Source organism: Solea senegalensis, linkage group LG3, assembly GCF_019176455.1.
Source record: "Solea senegalensis isolate Sse05_10M linkage group LG3, IFAPA_SoseM_1, whole genome shotgun sequence".
Classification (NCBI taxonomy): domain Eukaryota; kingdom Metazoa; phylum Chordata; class Actinopteri; order Pleuronectiformes; family Soleidae; genus Solea; species Solea senegalensis.
Window position 1 is genome coordinate 32,447,385 of NC_058023.1, and position 17,886 is coordinate 32,465,270.

General features: G+C 43.2%; 2 protein-coding genes across 2 annotated transcripts; both read left to right on the forward strand.

Moving 5' to 3' along the window:
* Window positions 1-493: 493 nt before the first annotated feature.
* Window positions 494-8,622, forward strand: LOC122766946 (sodium/hydrogen exchanger 9B2). Its single transcript, XM_044022217.1, has 14 exons — window positions 494-525; window positions 1,457-1,528; window positions 3,504-3,599; window positions 4,161-4,254; window positions 4,362-4,532; window positions 4,741-4,883; window positions 5,236-5,363; window positions 5,476-5,557; window positions 6,299-6,392; window positions 6,487-6,593; window positions 6,668-6,817; window positions 6,906-7,151; window positions 7,615-7,789; window positions 7,881-8,622. Exons 2-14 carry the CDS (start codon window positions 1,457-1,459, stop codon window positions 7,958-7,960), a joined length of 1,638 nt encoding a protein of 545 aa, XP_043878152.1. The 5' UTR covers window positions 494-525; the 3' UTR covers window positions 7,961-8,622.
* A 159-nt stretch (window positions 8,623-8,781) lies between these two features.
* LOC122766947 (serrate RNA effector molecule homolog) lies at window positions 8,782-17,674 on the forward strand. The gene is made up of 22 exons (XM_044022219.1): window positions 8,782-8,886; window positions 10,078-10,200; window positions 10,358-10,468; window positions 11,074-11,265; window positions 11,348-11,408; window positions 11,487-11,784; window positions 11,880-12,166; window positions 12,742-12,852; window positions 12,927-13,053; window positions 13,108-13,120; window positions 13,197-13,317; window positions 13,387-13,448; window positions 14,067-14,145; window positions 14,258-14,422; window positions 14,511-14,681; window positions 15,137-15,290; window positions 15,379-15,491; window positions 15,917-15,997; window positions 16,076-16,226; window positions 16,316-16,426; window positions 17,081-17,213; window positions 17,308-17,674. The coding sequence occupies exons 2-22, from the start codon at window positions 10,082-10,084 to the stop codon at window positions 17,381-17,383; spliced, it is 2,736 nt and encodes a 911-aa protein (XP_043878154.1). The 5' UTR covers window positions 8,782-8,886; window positions 10,078-10,081; the 3' UTR covers window positions 17,384-17,674.
* The last annotated feature ends 212 nt before the right edge of the window (window positions 17,675-17,886 follow it).

The following is a 17,886-nucleotide window of genomic DNA, read 5'->3' on the forward strand; positions in this document are numbered from 1 at the left end:
ACTTTTTTCTCGTAATACTACAACATGACCTTTTACTGGTAATATTAGTTTTTTTTCCCTGGTAATATACAACTTAATATCATCTTAATATTAAAACTTTAACCTTGGGAGCGTCTCCGTCATATTCTACACCTCAATCTGTCACTCATCACCTCAGGTGTGTTAACGTCAGGTGGAACGACACACGTGCGCACACACAGACGCACACCTGCTATTATCTCGGGGATAATGAGATGTGTTTGTGTCTGCAGGCAACCGTCAACGCAACTGTGTGTGTGTGTATTAACGCAGTCGGCAGTGTGACATTGACCTGTGTTCATATAATACCAGGCTGTACACTGTGTGTGTGTGAGTGTCTGTGTCATTTTGCAGAGCGACAAAAAAACAACAGACTTAATCCAACTGTTATTAACACACACACACACCCACACACACACACACTCTTTATGGGTCTTGTTGCGGGTCAGTGACTCAGTTGTCAGTCGATTTTTCCTCTTTGTTCGGCTCACACTTGTCTGCATCAAGGTAAGATTTTATAGACTTTATATAAATATATATAAATACTACTGAAAAAAATCATTAAATACATTAAACTGCTTTGAATATGTGAGTATTTTCATATTCAAATCAAAAAATATTAAAATCTACATTTTAAGTGTTTGAATTGCCTGTAATTCTAACTTAACTCATCTTTAATTGCAGCCCTTTGTTGTTTTTTTTACATAGTTTCCAGGATTTTCTAAATGGAAAAAAAATATTTAAAGTGCTATTTAAATTTTTAAATCTAAATGATATAATGTGTCAACTATGAGAGGCAGATAAACACGCACACATATTTAAAACTAAGCCAAATAAATAACAGTAAATTGTGTAAATATGTCTGTATATGTATTCTATAATGAAGACAATACTTGTGAAATAGTTACTTTTAAATTTGTCTTAATTATGTGGAAATATCAAGTCAATCCAACTATACAATCGCAAAGTGTAATATTATATTCGATGATGGTTTTTTTTTTTAAAGTCAAACATTTTAAATTTCACATAAACATTGAAAAAATATAAAAAAAATTAAAGATTTCTATCTTTTTTTTCCCCGATAATAAAAAACAAACAAACATCCTTTGGGATCTTTTATATTTTGATACTAAGGCCAAAATTATTAAAATATGTTATGCTGTAAAAATTGAGATTCATAAATGTCTTGAGATTCATAAATTAGATTGTTAGTATATAATCATATATATAATCCGATCATCTAAATATTTAACACAGAATGAAATTCTGTACAAAAATACACCTGTGAAGAGGGGACCTTTTGCTTTGTGGGAACATTTTATACAACTCAAGTTTTATTTTTAAAGTTTAACACTTTTTTTTAGGTGTTTGTTCAGATTTAAGTTGTTTTGTTTATTTATGAATGTTGTATGAATTGTTGTTGTTGTTGCTGCTGCAGATGATGGACGAAGAAGCCACCAAGCGCTACTTACGGGTCGGCGATGATGAGCCGAAGCTGAAACAACCTGAGGTACAAACTTCACCTGACTGCCGTCTGGTGGCGGATCAGGGCAGCACGGGAGGTTTTTGAGGCTCACAGGACTTAAGCTAGTCATGTTAATACAGATAATAATAGTTATTATACAGTTATACAATGTTTGGAAAATTAACATTTCCTACGAACTGAACAACATTTTTTTGGAGAAATTAGGGCCCAAAATGTTTTTGAGTCAATAAAATAACGATATAAATATGGTATATGCATATAATTTAATAAGTGTTAAATACAATTATTGCATTGTAGTACATGTATTTTAGGTAAATGGTTCAAGTATTTTTTTATAATTATTTACAGGTATAAAAACTCTAATTATACATTAAACAATAACCAGTGAATACAAATTCCAAATGTGTTATTATGCACGTTTATCAACTTTATGATATACAATATTTAAAAAAGGATTTTAATATCTATCTAAATATGGTTTATGCATATATATATAAAAATGGGTTCTATTAATATAGTATATTATTGTAATTATAGTTGAGATATATGTTAGGGTATTTTTTAAATACATATTTACAGGAGTAAACCACAGTGTAGCTCCGCCCCAATCTTCTCTCTCTCTCTCTCTCTCTCTCTCTCTGTTACATTACTCTCTTTTGTTTGATATTTTACAGCGAATGAATCATAAACTATATCTGCTTCTGTACTACACACACGTGTCATTGCAGATAAGTGATAAAACAACGACTCACAGACTGACATTATCTTCTTTTCAACTGATCAATTTTCCATCATTTCTGAGGAAATGTGATGGAGAAATGCCGTGAGAACTAAACTGGAAAATTACAAAAAAGATTTCTTATTGTATTTGTTTTACTGGAAACATTTAAAATTAGACATTATTTCCACCATCCTTTAGAATCTTTTTTTGTAACTTCTTTTTTTAATAACTTCTCTTTTTTATATAAAATGCGTCACAATAAAAAAGATCATTTTTTGACAGTGTCACAACTCTAGAATTACAAAAAAAGTTGAATGAACTAGTATGAATATATTTTTTGAAATGACTATATTTGACTGACACTGGAAAATCAAGCCCTGAATTTGTGTCCATGTGAGTGAGAACAGAGCACGTTTAATGATTGCTGGCTCAAACAATAAATTCTCTTTCTAAAATGACAGAAAGATGGATGGGAAAAACGTGAAGAATGAATGGAGAAGTGCAGAAACGACACGAAAAGAGAGTGTGCAAACACCAGGTTGTGATGAATGACCTGGTATTTTATTGTTAAACCTCGCTGAATGAGGACATTTCAGCTGTGACAGTGTTTATGGGGCGAAGATAAGACTCAGTGTTTGTTTTTATATCCGATTTCACAGGATTGCCACAACTTGAGAATAAAAATTCCCACAGATTTTAATTTTTTAGCTGTTTTTGAATATTTATGTGAAGGTCACAGAAGCAAAGAATTGTTAACATATGTTATAAACATCCAGGAATATTGCTATCATGATAATAAAATATTGAATATTATAAAATTAGAACAGTAAATGCAACAATTTTGCAACAGTTTTTGAAACTTTTATGCACATTGATATCATGTTAATATCATGTATTTTATACATATACTATATTTAAAGATCTACGGTTTGTCGCATTTATGAAATCTAATCTGAGAACTACAAAAAGAAAACTGTCGCTCTTTGTACTCAACCTCTTTTATAAAGTGTGGAAAAAGTAACGACTTAACATCATGTCTACAAAAAGGGTGGAAATAAAACAGAAGTAAACGCGCTGTACACGGGCCACACGAGGCTCTAGAGCCACAGGTTGAAGACCCCTGGTACAAATAATCAGCAAAATAATCAAAAATGGTCAAAATGAGTTGTCGTAGTAGTTTTACTTATAAGTGAAGTGTCTAACGCAGACTGAGGACAAAGTACAACACTTGACGTACATGTCTCTCTCTCTCTCTGTCTCTCTCGCTCGGTGGTAAAGCGAGGGTGTAAAGTTCAGGTCGGTCAGGAGGAGAGAGAGAGAGAGATCACCGTGCTGCCGCAGAGGAAGACGGACGACCTGGACGACGGCGAGGAGGTGAGTGGGACGCACAAACGCACGTCAGGGTCAAGTTGTTGCTCTTTTGAAATCTGTCAAATCTGCTGCTTCAGGTCCAGACTTCACTCTGTGGTCGAATAGTTTGGGATTTTTCAATAGTTTTAGTTTTTATTTAGTTTTTAAAAATGAGTTTTATTTTTTGTAAATGCTTAGTTTTTATTTTCTGTCAATGCTTAGTTTTTATTAGTTTTTATTTTTTTGTAAATCCTTAGTTTTACTTTAGTTTTTATTAGTTTTAGTGTTCAGGTTTTTTTTCATAAAATGCAGTATTTGACAGGTGCAAGATTAAAAAATGTGAAAAAACAGCAAAAGATGCCATTTTAAAAGTTTATTAGGACAAATGAACAACCGTCTCTGAATCAACTGAACTTGAACAGTTGGATATAGTTTGTGTGCAGCTATTAAAATAATTACCAATGCTGTTAATTTAGGGCAGCTGTGGCATAACATTTTCTCTTATTATGATTATTTGGTAATCATCTTAAAAAAGTGGGTCACGTGTGTGTGTGTGTGTGTGTGTGTGTGTGTGTCCACATGAAGATGGCACCGTCGTCCCCCTGCTGTTTGTCTTGTAGCCGTCTAAAGGACAGATGTCCTCGACCTCAAGGACTCGTCAGCCTGCTCATCACTAAAGGTGCCTACAAACATCTGAAATTAATGTAAATGTAAATTATTTATCCAAACTTTTTGACTGTTTGTGATTTAAAAACTCTGTGTGTGTGTGTGTGTGTGTGTGCGCAGCGTGTTTGTTTGCGCTGCTCTTCGGGGTCGTCTGGTCCATCACAGGAAGTGAGTGTTTGCCTGGAGGAAACTTGTTCGGCATCGTCATCCTCTTCATCTGCTCTGTGCTCGGAGGGAAACTGGTGGGAATGATCCAACTGCCCACGCTGCCCCCCTTCCCCCCGCTGCTTGGTACGACCCAATGATCCGATCTGATGTACTATATAATCTGATCGAATGTAATCCAGTCACTAGCCATTCCAGTCTTGGAATCCAAACTTGGGGTATGAAAGGCTTCTGAGTTGGACGTCCGAGTTCAGGGGACGTTCCCATTGAAGGAAGTGACGACAAACGGAACGGACCATAAAACACCCTCCCCTGTGTGTGTGTGTGTGTGCAGGTATGCTGTTGGCAGGTCTGCTGCTGCGTAACGTTCCCTACATCACAGATGCCGTCTTCATCGACACTCACTGGTCTTCAGCTCTGAGGAACATCGCGCTGTCAATCATCCTGACCAGAGCTGGACTGGGCCTGGACCCCTCGGTACACACACACACAACTAAACCCTTATCATAACCTTAACCACAACCAGGTAATGACTAACCCTAACCGTAGCCAGTTCAAATCTTAGTCCTAAACTTCACCAGTTCCTCAGAAATGAGGTTCTGCCTCATTAGGACCAGGTTTTGGTCTCCACGAGGACCATACTGGTCAATGTTCATGACAGGAAATAAGGAAGCCCCTCACCACTTACCCTAAAATCAAATCTTAACCCCATAAACGCAGTTTAAAGAGTGACTGTGACTTTCTGTGGTTTTATGGTCCTCACAAATATGTATGTACAAGTACTCACACACTCACACACACACACTAACTGGACGATGTGTGTGTGCAGGCGCTGCGTCGTCTGAAGGCGGTGTGCGTTCGTCTTGCGATCGGCCCCTGCACGGTGGAGGCCTCCGTTGTCGCTGTGGTTTCTCACTTCCTGTTGGGTCTACCCTGGGTCTGGGGCTTCATCCTGGGGTAACACACTAACACAAACACACACACACATACACACATTGTTTTTTGTGTCTGTGTCCGGCGTTGACTGTCTCTCTCTCTCTCTGTCTCTCTCTCTGTCTCTGTGTGGTAGTTTCGTCCTGGCCGCGGTGTCTCCAGCAGTCGTCGTTCCCTCGATGTTGCTCCTGCAGAGAGAAGGATATGGAGTGGAGAAGGTAAATCGCCAGACTGATTCTACACTCTGCCACCAGGAGGCGCAGGGGGACAGTCAGTCAGAGCTATTATTATGTTATAAAGAATCTCTAGCACCACCTGCAGGGTGCACAGATGTTTTTCTGTGACCTTTAGCACCTTCTGTGCACTCGCCCCGGTAATCACAACCATCGCCCTGAAGTCAAGGCCACACCAACAAGACCAAGGTCAGACTTGTACCAAGACCAAATCTTGATTGCCGTCACTCGTGCAAACCATAAACCGGGCGTTTGCAGACGTTTTACGACCTTTCTATCGTCCACAATAACAATATAACAATAGCATTCTATCTTTGGCGACATCACACGCACTGAATCACCAGCAAAAACATGATGACGTACCACGTTCTTGAAAGGGTGTCCCAACTTGTGGGACTGGATTTTAACTGTGACCCCCTGGCATACTCCGCCTTTTGCCCTATGTCAGCTGGGATTGGCTCTGGCAAACCCTCACAACCCTCATGTGGAGGATAAAACAGTAGACATTAAGTTCTTCAGTCTTGGTCGCGGGTACACTTTAGTCTCAGAACCTGCTATCATGGTCCTCACACCAGCACGAATGGTAACTTATGCGATGCACACAGCCTTATGTACTGGAACGCCATGGAAACCACTTACAAACCTGCTTGGGAAGTTCTTGACGTTTTAGTTCTAGCAATGTTTCGTGATGCTCCTCTGACTTCATGTTCTGTGTGGTTTTCGTAGGGAATCCCCACTCTGCTGATGGCTGCTGGGAGTTTTGATGACATTTTAGCCATCACAGGATTCTCCACCTGCCTGGGAATCGCCTTCTCTACGGGTTAGCAACTACACTAACACTTCATTTGATTTGATTCTGTTGATTCTGCTGATTTCTGCTCAGTCCGTTCACTGCGTCTGTGTTTGTGTCGCAGGCTCGACGTGGATGAACATACTGAAGGGTCTCTTGGAGGTGGTGGGAGGGGTTGTTGCCGGGATGATCCTGGGTCTGTTCTTGTGCTTCTTCCCAAGCAAAGACCAGGTTTGACATTTTAATCTAAATACAATTCAAAATCGGGAAAGACCCGGGTTTCTGACCTTTGGATGTTCCTGCAGGAGGAGTTGGTGTTGAGACGGACTCTCATGTTGTTGGGTTTGTCCATATTCTCTGTCTTCTTCAGTCATGTTGTTGGTTTTGCTGGGGCTGGTGGTCTCTGTACCCTGGTTCTGGCCTTCCTGGCCGCACTGGGCTGGAAATCTGACAAGGTGAAACCCATCAGAACCACTTTAATCTGAATCTCACATCAGTCCTGTGTGTCTTTGAACTGAAAGATGTTTTAATCTTTAAATCCAGGCCCCGGTGGCGGCCATGGTCGGTCAGTCATGGGATGTTTTCCAGCCACTCCTGTTTGGTCTGATTGGAGCAGAGATCACCATAGCAACCCTCAGCCCCAGCACTGTGGGTCTGGGACTGGCCTGTATCAGTATTGGTCTGGTGATCCGCCTGCTCGTCACCTTCCTGCTGGTACATTACGGAGGTTTCAACTTGAAGGAGAAACTTTTCATTTCTGTGGCCTGGCTCCCTAAAGCCACCGTTCAGGTCAGTGTCCGAAACCCTAGAACCACATCTGTGTCCACAAGAACCCCTGGGTTGTCTGGAAAACCTCCAGACTCTCTAGTTGACTCCTAAGGCTTCACACAGGACTAAAAGAAGATTCAAGATAGACCTGTTGTCGTTGACTATCGTTACTTATTCTATGACCTTAGGATGACAATAATCAACCAAAAGAACACTACAACATTGTGTAGGAACCTATAAATGCAACAGTGACCAGAAGAACTGCTGAAATGATCAATCAAACCTCTTCTAGGACTAGAATTACCCACAGAAAGGGCCGGAAACCTACCCAGTCATGACTGCCATCTACTAATTGATCAGTAGATTCCTCTACACCCACCAGAAGCTTGTTGAGGTCCACTAGAACGGCTGAAATGTCAGATTTGAACAACCGCAAAACACTTCCACTCTTATAATGTATGTTTTTTGTCTGTTTACGCTTCAGGCTGCTATTGGCTCCAAAGCACTGGACATGGCGCGGGAGGAAGGGGACGAGGCTTTGATAAAGTTCGGACTGGATGTGCTAACGTTAGCGGTGTTAGCCATTCTGACCACAGCTCCCATTGGGGCACTGGGTATCGGCCTTGCGGGACCACGCCTCCTGGAGCGGCAGGTCAAAGGTCAGCAGTGTGTCGTTGTCTCACAATTTTACTACTTCTATTCACAAATGTAAATAAGTACATTTTATTGTTTTGGGTGTTTTTTTGGCAGAAGAAACAACGGGCGAAGAAACAAACCCAAGTGGCATCAATGGTGAAAAAGACAACGTGACCCTCGAGAGCAAACTATGAGGACAAACTGAAGAAAAGTTATTTAACACAACTTTTGTTGCACATTTATTTATATAATACAGTATATATATATTTGCTGTAAGTTTTGTTTATGCCTTCATATGCTATGTTAGCCTGTGCTAGCTACTGTCACTAACCAAGTGTTAATGTTACTACGATGTTACTACGACGATGGTCTGGGAGGAGAATTCACCAGAATTCAATTTTATCAAATGACTGTAAAACAAATATCTATCACTCTATCGCAAACATTTCAATAAAAATACAAACTACAACAAACATTGATCTGATAAACTGTTGAATCAAAAGTTAAAAGATTATGTCGTGTTGATTGCGTTGTCATTGGCAAATCATTAGCTGTGGTACCTAGCAGCAAACATCCTATCTGTCTGAAACTTTCTGAAAATGTAAGGTCAACTTGTTGCAAGATTGTGACAACCATCTTTGAAGTTCTTTCAAGAGTACGACGTTGGACCACTGTTCAGGAATAATCTGGGACATTCCGAACTTAGTACATAGCATGCTAAACATAGTCACAATTATCTTAGTTCTGAATAATGCCAAATGTTTTGTTTTTAGAAACTCTGAGTTTGCATTCAAATATTCTTTTTCCCCTAAATTAATGTATTGCATTTTCTGGGACTTCAGAATAAAAAATAAATGTAGACAATACAATTGTTATTTTAAATGAATTGATGTAACTGGTTTTTTGCTTTGCACCTTCAGGCTTCCGTACATGTAGCATGCCCTTCCTTTAGGGGGCGCTTTTGTTTTCAGACTGACTGAAAATCCGTGACAGGAAATCACACGGTCGGAAATCAGGCTGACCGGAAGCCTTGTTGTTTAGCAGCGCTCACGGGCTGGCGGTGATATTGCAGCGTTAGCTGCAGCACTAACTCCTCAGTGTGCGAACAGCGAAGTTTAAGGTAAAAGAAAACACACAAACCTCGTCCTCGGTGTTTGTTTTACATGAGATTTAACGTTAAAACCCAACAGAAATGAGGTTAACTGTGGAGTAGAGTTGCACGAGCACGCTGTGTTAGCTCTGATGCTAATGAGCTGATTAGCCTCTATTAGCTTCGCACAGCTGCTGCACGGAGCTAACCGCCAACCCCAGCTCGCGTTTAATAAATGCGAAGAGTTTTCTTCGTTATTTATTCACAACGGCCGCTTTGTTTTGGTTCCATTTGTGAACGGAAGCAACTGAAGCTAATGTGCGCTAACACTAACGAAGCAGAGCGTCAGCTAACAAGCTCGTTCACATCTGTGTCTAAAAATAATGTTTTAATTTGATATAATGAAGTTTAAATAAATTATTTTAAGTCTTCAAGACTATAGAAAACAAAAAGTAATGGAAATGCGTTGATGGTTGATACTTTATTTAAGCCTTGTATATGTTTTACTATTAAGCACATCACTTTATTTATACTAGGGAGACACGATATCCGATATGCCAATATATCGGGATTGCTTGGGAGGATAACCGATACCAATATGTATACATTTTCCCCTGCATTCAACTGCAGAGGTCATTTAGGTTGCGTTCACATCAGCTCCTTCTTAATCGAACCCTGGTTCGTTTGGTCACAAAGTCCAATTTGTTTGGGGAGATGTGAACATGCAAGTGCGCTCTGGTGCGCACCAAAGAATCAAATTCTGGTCCGCCTTAAAATGTAGGCCTTTATTGATTTTATGTTTTATACCTCTAATGTTGCTGTGCTTTTAACTCTGTAAAGCAGTTTGGTCAACCTTGAATGTTTTCAAATGTGCTCTAGAAGTAAATTTGGAAAATTTCCCAACGTTGGCCCCAAAAATCTGTGTTCTGCGAGTCAACACCTTGCTCCTGTCAACCGGATTTAGTTTCTCACATACGTGCTTCCAAATACGATCCTTGGTATGTGGGGAGTATTAGTGCGACACATGCGCCACCTCGGCTGCATTCATATCGGAAATGGTTTGAGGTGAATTTGTGACAGTCGTGCGTGGCTTTCGTCAGAGACAATGAAGATCGCGTTTCTCAATTTTGTCTGTTAGTTCCGAGTCCTTTCTTCAAGCAGAACCAGGAAGCTAAGCTTCACGGTCACTTTTAACTCTGTTTTATTTATTTGTTTTTTCAGTCCAATGGGCGACAGTGATGACGAGTTTGACAGGAGGAGGCGGGACAAGTTCCGTAGAGAGAGGAGCGACATGGAGCGGTCGAGAGAGAGGGAGGAGAGGAGGAGGGACGACTGGCCCGACAGGTGATATTTAAAAAAAAAACAAAAAAACACACCAACTCTGTTAATATATTGATCCATTATATTGTTGAACTGACAATCAGGTTGTGGTTTTTGTGTCTCTTTGGTTCTTGCATTTCTTATCACGGCACTGATATGTGATATTTATGTTTTTCTTCAGGGACTGGGACCGTGGCAGAGAGAGGAGAAGGGATTACGACCGCGGACGCAGAGAGAGATTTTCTCCACCCAGACACATGAGTCCTCAACACAAACGCATGAGGAGAGACTGGTGAGGAGAGTCTGTGTGTGTGTGTGTGTATCCTGTCACACCTTAAATTGTCTTTTTATGGGTTAAGACTTGGTTTTAGGGTTAGGATTAGAATCAGGTTTAGGATTTGGCAGTTCAGGCGCATTTCCACTGGCTTTACTCGCCTCGCCAGTTATCTCATTGCGAGTTCAATATCGTGATAGCATTGTATCTTGATAATATATATTATGATTTTGTGATAATATCGTATTGTGACTTAAACATCGTGACTTACATGTTTCAATAATATCGTATTGTGACTTAAATATTGTACGGTGACTTAAATATAATATCGTATTGTGACTTAAATATTATGATACTATCGTATTGTGACTTAAATATTATGATACTATCGTATTGTGACTTAAATATCACGATAATCATTAAAAAAAGATATCGTGTCGTGGTGTCTCTGGGATTCCCACCACTCCCTTTATCCGTGTGTCCTTACTAAGTCAGCAGTACAAGAATGTATGTGTGTGTCCTCACTATGTATACAGTACAAGAATGTGTGCGTGTCCTTCCTACAGCTGCATGTATAAATTTGTGAGTTTTCATTTTGTTCACTGGCGGGTGAATGTTCCCAGGGACGACCACCGGGGAGAGCCGTACCGCTACGATATGCCCTACGGAGGAGGAGGTGGTGGAGGTGGTGGGGGAGGAGGAGGAGGAGGAGGAGGTGGAGGTGGAATGCCCTTTCCTGGGGCAGGGCCTCAGGGCTGGCACCCCGACCTCCCCCACCTTCACCCTCACCATGGAGGTCACCCGCTGCAGGGCAGGTGAGACACACACGCACACACGGAGAAAATAACGTGGCTGTTTGTTTGAGTTTTTACGATTTTTCTAATCGCCGTGTCTCAGGTTGGGGATGGTCGACCCTGATCTTCCTCCTGCTGGACCTCCCACCATGAGGAGCTTCAAGGTGAGTGAGCAAACACCAGAGTGGGCGGGGTTTGTCTGTGAATGATTGATGTTGATTGACACATGTGTCCCCGCACAGGAGTTCCTGCTGAACATGGAGGACAGTGTCGATGAGACGGAGGCGGTGAAGCGCTACAACCAGTACAAGCTGGACTTCAGGCGGCAGCAGCTGCAGGACTTCTTCCTCCAGCACAAGGACCAAGAGTGGTTCCGCTCCAAGTACCACCCCGATGACATCACGGCCAGGAAGGCGGAGTCTCTGGCCGCCCTCAAGACGCGGCTCGGTGTCTTCCTCTTCCTGCTGGACAACAACTGGCTGGACAACATGTCCCTGGACATGGACCACGCCCCCGCCATCATCAAACTCCTGGACGCAGGTGAGGACTGACCCACTATTGGTCAAAGCAGAGTCATGTGAGGTGTCTGGGGGTTTTCTGGGTAATGACCTTACCGTGGGCGTCTTTCTTTGCAGCCGTAATAAAGATGGAGGGAGGCACCGACTTTGACCTGCAGGTGCTGGAGGCGCCGTCTGCTCCTGCAGTGCTGGGCGGCGATGTCACCGTTGGCGGCGCCAGCAGCAGCAGCGGTGGTGCCGGTGTCGGCGGCAGTGGCGGTGGTGTTGGAGTCACCGGAGCCGACAAGACTCGAGAAGATTCCAGCGCAGGAAACGTCGGCGCTCAAATGGACGCAGAGGCGACAGTGAGCCGGACAGAGGCGGCGACCGACAGAGAGACGGGCGAGACGAAAGACAGCGACAAGGTCAGAGCGATTCTGTCACCATGACAATTGGTTTCAACATTGGTCATGTAGTAGTGAAATTGTATTTTCACGATTATCGTTAATGAAGAAAATTCATTTTTGACTTAAAAACGCTAACGTACAGTCCATGTGATTTATTACGATTATTCATTATTGATTCATTATTATAAAGTGAAAAAAATACAGTTAGTAACGTAACATTCTTATTTTTGTAACATATTTAAAGCAAGTAAATTTGTCTGTCAAGTTGGTAACATTAGATAACTTAGTAAAGTTAGTAAACTAACTTTTTCAGGAAAGTTAGTAGCAGTTTAAATATTTTTTAACCATGCAAAATTTGCATTCTAAGTTGTGTTAAGTAATGTATTTTGAACCCTGCAGAACCTTTTTTTTGTAGCATTTTTGCAACGTTTTTGATAAAGTTTTCTGTTTTTTTCCTCCACATTTTTTGGTAACAAAAGTACCATTATGTAACATGGCATTTTTGTAATTTTACTGTCAAACAATATGACGTAACTCTGTTAAATTCACTTTATAAATATCTGTCGTTTGCCCCAAAATAACAATCGTCGTAGGAATGTGAAGAGGAGACGAAGCAGAACGGAGCAAAGGAAGAAGAGGAAGAAGAGGAAGATGAAGAAGAGGAGGAGGAGGAGAAAAAAGAGGTGGAGGAGAAGACGAAGAAAGTGAGTTGCGCCTCGTTGACACTGATGTGTGTGTTTGTTTGTCCCTGGTGTTAAAAAAAGTCTTCTTTGCTCAGGGCAGGAAGAGGAAACGCAGCGTGTCAGCTGACAGCGGGGAGGGCAGTGCGTCCGACTCTGACTCCTCCCACTCTGACGGGGAGAAGGAGGAAGACGACGAAGAAGAGAAGGAGGAGGAGGACGACGGTGAGGACGGTACGAGGGGGAGAGAGAGAGAGAGAGAGAGAGAGAGAGAGAGAGAGAGAGAGAGATAGACGAACAATCTGTGTTTTTATGTTCAGTTTCTGTGTGTGTGTGTGTGTGTGTGTGTGTGTGTGTGTGTGTGTTGTCAAAGAGCGAGGGAAGGAACGCGAGAAGGAGGCACCGGCCAAGCCCCGCCCCCTCCACCTCACCACCTCCCTGTTCATCCGGAGCATCCCACCAGAGGTTTCCAAGGAGGAGATCACTGCTGTGAGAACACACACGTGCACACACACTCACACAAACTAACCTGAACTAACCTGTCTGGTGTGTGTGTAGCTCTGTCGCAGGTACCCAGGCTTCCTGCGGGTGGCGCTGTCAGACCCTCAGCCTGAGAGGAGGTGAGATTTAACTGTGAACACACACACTTCAGCCATATAAGTATTTTTTTTTAAAGGTGTAGTTGGGGCTTTTTGAATAGTTTACGCCCCCTGCTGACCCTCTTTATTGGGGAAGTATTTTCACGTCTTTATCTCACTGTTTGACAGAAACCGAAGTTTGTAAACGACTCACTCTCCCACACCAAACCCCATAGAGAAAATCAGTGGTTTTAGCTCACGTGGACACAGGAGCTGCTCTCCGCTGCCTCGTGTGGTCACTTTGTGTCACTGAGGTTAATCTGAATGAAGGATTTTGAAAGCAGAATTCACAAAATGTACACATTTGACTTCAGTGATGGAGGCAGCAGTGGATCAACAACTCCTGTGTTCTGTGATGTTACAATCACTGATTTTCTCTGTGGGGTTTGGTGTGGGAGAGTGAGTGGTTTGCAAACAGTTTCCTGTTGGAAAAGTCTGTCTAACAGTGAGATAAAGACGAGAACGTGTTCTTAAGGCACTGTAGACTTAAACTGACGTAGATTTTATTATCTGAGTCTTTTGTAAAGTGGCTAAAACCAGGACTGTCCCTCTAACACCAGACAAAGGGGTTTAATAGTAATAAGAATCTTTGTGTGTCAGGTTCTTTAGACGTTGCTGGGTGACGTTTGACCGCAGCGTGAACATCAAGGAGACGTGCTGGAACCTCCAGAACATCCGGGTAAAATCCACGTAAAAAAAAAGCTCACAGAATCAGAACCGGGCCTCAACACGGACGGCTTATATTAACAACAAGACTCCGCCCCCTCCTCTTCTTCTCCTCCTCCCTTTAGCTCAGAGACTGTGAACTCTCTCCCGTGGTCAACAGAGATCTGTGTCGACGCGTTCGCAACGTCAACGGCCTGACGCACCACAAACCGGTGGTGAGGAACGACATCCGTCTGTCGGCGCGGCTCATTCACAGTCTGGACCAGAGGGGGGAGCTGTGGGTCGGACAGGTACGGCTCAAACTGATAAAAAAAAAAAACCCGCCTCACTGATGACCCTGTTACCCATAATCCTCCTCACTAACACTAATGTGCACAGATCGAGACCAACCCCGTTCTGAAGAACATCACAGATTACCTGATCGAGGAGGTGAGCGCTGAGGAGGAGGAGCTAACGGGAGCCTCGAGGAGTGGCGACGACGCGGGCGACGCCAAAGACCCCGCCTCCTCGTCTGAGGTTGCCGTGGAGACGGACGAGAAGCTGATAAAGGTGGGAGGAGCTTCTTTAGAGCTGTTTTTGTGTTTGTGAGGACGTTTTGGCCTGGTCCTGTTTTTTTAAAAGGGTTTTTGGGGGTTAAGACCTGGTTTTAGGTCTTTTAGGTTCTGCATTTAGGCCACACCCCCACACGGAAACAGCACAAAACAATCTTTTGCTTTGCCCGTAAAGACACCGGCGTGTCACGGAACCCCCGAAAATGATGTCTGTGTTGATGTCCCGTCACGTGGGGTTAAGGGTTAGGGAGGTGGGGCTATGACATCGTCTTCGCCGTCTACACGGAAACGCAAGACTGGCGTCTTGAACGGTTTCATATCCTGAAACGCTGTTTCTATGTGTATGGGTGCTTCGTTGTAATGGTTAAGGTAAGGGTAAGAGTAAGGGGTTAGTGACGGTCTATGAGGGTCCTCACTATGACTGAAGCACAAACCTGTGTGTGTGTGTGACAGGTGCTGGACAGACTGCTGCTCTACCTGCGTCTCGTTCACTCTGTAGATTATTATAACTTCTGTGAATATCCCGCCGAAGACGAGATGCCCCATCGCTGCGGCCTCGTCCACGTACGGGGCCCCCTACCTGTGGCCAAGATCACTGCGACTGAAGGTACAAACACACACACACACACACGATGACATGTCCTATGTGTATGAAGGGCGGTCATGTGACCCTGTGCCATGGTCTGATTGGACAGTGAGTGAACACCAGCGGATGTGCGAGGAGCGTCTGTCCCCTCTGCTGTCTCCGTCAGAGACGCTGAGCGAGGAAGAAGCCGCTCGCCTCGGGAAGAAAGACCCGGAACAAGAGGTACGGCCGCCATTTTGTGTCTGTATCTGTTATTGTAAGTTGGTACGTGGAGGCGAGCAGTAGGTGGTGCTGAATTTGAGTTTGTGTGAGTGTTGTTTTAACACTGTTGTTAATTTCCCCGAGGGAACCTCCCAAAGGGATTAATAAAGTCGTCTGTCTGTCTGTTTGTCTAACACGTGTTGTGGAAAGCCAACTAAACTAAAGTTTTTCACGGTTTTCAGCTTCTGAAATGTGAATATTTTCTGCTTCCATGAAGCAAAGAAACCATTCATCACACTGATGAATGTTGTTTGTGGACATTTTGAAAACGTCATCATTGCTCCATCAAATGCTCTGTCATGTGACTTTTTAAAACTCATCCTGTTTACAAGGCTCGATATTAAAGTTGTGTAAAAAACTCACCTGTGTGTTTTCCTCGTGTCCAGGTGGAGAAGTTTCTGACGGCCAACACTCAGGAGCTCAGTAAAGACAAGTGGCTGTGTCCTCTGAGCGGGAAGAAGTTCAAGGTGAGTCCAGCTGCTCTCTGTCTGTCTCTGTGTCTCTTTGTCTCTGTCTGTGAGTAACGTGACGTTGTCGTCCCTCAGGCTCCAGAGTTTGTACGCAAACACATCCTCAACAAACACGGGGACAAAGTCTCTGCCGTCCGACAGGAGGTTGAGTTCTTCAACAACTTCCTGCTGGACGCCAAGCGACCCGCCCTACCTGAGAACAAGCCCCTCCTACCACTAGTACAAGGTGAGACGCGCGCGTCACACTATGCAGGGGGGCGGTAAGACGTCGCTGTGGGACACGTATACGAAAACGGTCATCTTTTTGTCTTACAGCCCCGCCCCCTGGTCTCCCGGGTATCCCCGGGTTCCCTGGTCAGTCACCACAGCAGCAAAGCCTTCTGGGATATCCGCCTGGAGTCAGACCTCCCATGCCCGGCTTCCCTGGTACAGTCACACACACACACACATCACAATAACAGTTTACACTGTGTTAAAGTGTGGTTATATTTGGTGCTGACTGCGCTGTGAGCGCCCCCTGCTGCTGAGAACCAACCACACAGATGCTCACTCTCAGTGACAACGTGGAAAAACGTGTCTTTATCTCACTGTGAGACAGACTTCTCCCACACCAAACCCCCATAGAGAAAATCAGCCATTTTTAACGTCACACACACACACACACACACAGGAGTTGTTGATCCACTGTTGCCTCCATCAATACGTTCAAATGTCATATTTATGTGAATTTGGTGTTTGAAATCTGTCTTTCACATTAACGTCAGTGACACAAAGTGACCACACGAGGGCAGCAGTCGACCAGCAGCTCCTGTGTCCCCGTGAGCTTAAGTCACTGATTTTCTCTCTGGGGTTTGGTGTGGGAGAGTGAGTGGTTTTCAAACGTCTGTCTAACAGTGTTTTTTTCCCCCCTTGTGTTCAGCCATGTTTTCAGTGCCTGTATTATGGCAGATGTCGACAGCAGGGGGCGCTCACAGCTGTGTCAGCCACTCTTAAAGAAACCCAAACTGTCCCTTCTTAAATTAAAATACCGAAACCAGTATTAATATTCTTTTTCTGTGTCCTCTCGTGTGTGTGTCGCAGGTGGCGGACCCCCGTACCCCCCCAACCAGTTTGGCGTGGGTCGCGGTAACTATGACAACTTCAGAGGTCATTTAGGAGGAGGAGGGTTTCCTGGACAACAACAACAACCACAACAACCACAACGAAACAACAGGTAAAGAAACGGTGAAAAAGTAACGTGTGGAAAAATGTATTGATTATTATTATAATATATTGATTCCCTGTGACTCTCTCTTGTGTGTGAGCAGGGGCGTGCGAGGCGACCCTCGGTCGATCATCGAGTACAGAGACCTCGACGCTCCAGAAGACCTCGACTTCTTCTGAACACCATGAAGTCAAAACCACAGGATGTTGTTTTTTCTTTTTTTTTTATTATTAACTTTTATATTCCTACATTTCCCAGGATTCCTCTCATCGTCCTTCTGTCATTGACTTGTCTTTTATTCTATAGTTTAGATCACAAACTGTAGGTGTGCGAGTGTGTGTGTGAGAGAGAGCGTGTGTGTGTGTGTGTGTGTGTGTGTGTTTCAGGACCAACGTGACTGTCAGTCTTTCGTGATGAAGATGATGATGATGATGTGATACTTTCCAATAAAGATCAGTAGAGGAAGATGATGAGGACGTGTGTTGATGCTTCAGGCTCCAGTTGTCAACTATTTTGATAATTAATTGGTCTGAGTGTTTTTTTTACAATAATTAAAACAGTGCAAACCAAACAAGATTCCCAGGAATTAATTTATTTCCACAGCTAAATCAAGTCCCTGATCATGAAAGTTCATAATCACCAGGTCGGATAAAAATCCAGGAGCAACCAAAACCCCTAAATG

Bases quoted from the DNA above. Each gene is read 5' to 3' on its own strand.
- LOC122766946 (XM_044022217.1), top strand. From the start codon at position 1,457: ATGATGGACGAAGAAGCCACCAAGCGCTACTTACGGGTCGGCGATGAT. The intron at 4,255-4,361 runs GTGCCTACAAAC...GTGTGTGCGCAG, and splicing joins CAGCCTGCTCATCACTAAAG to CGTGTTTGTTTGCGCTGCTC. The intron at 4,884-5,235 runs GTACACACACAC...GTGTGTGTGCAG, and splicing joins GACTGGGCCTGGACCCCTCG to GCGCTGCGTCGTCTGAAGGC.
- LOC122766947 (XM_044022219.1), top strand. From the start codon at position 10,082: ATGGGCGACAGTGATGACGAGTTTGACAGGAGGAGGCGGGACAAGTTC. The intron at 15,998-16,075 runs GTGAGTCCAGCT...GTCGTCCCTCAG, and splicing joins TGAGCGGGAAGAAGTTCAAG to GCTCCAGAGTTTGTACGCAA. The intron at 16,227-16,315 runs GTGAGACGCGCG...TTTGTCTTACAG, and splicing joins CCTCCTACCACTAGTACAAG to CCCCGCCCCCTGGTCTCCCG.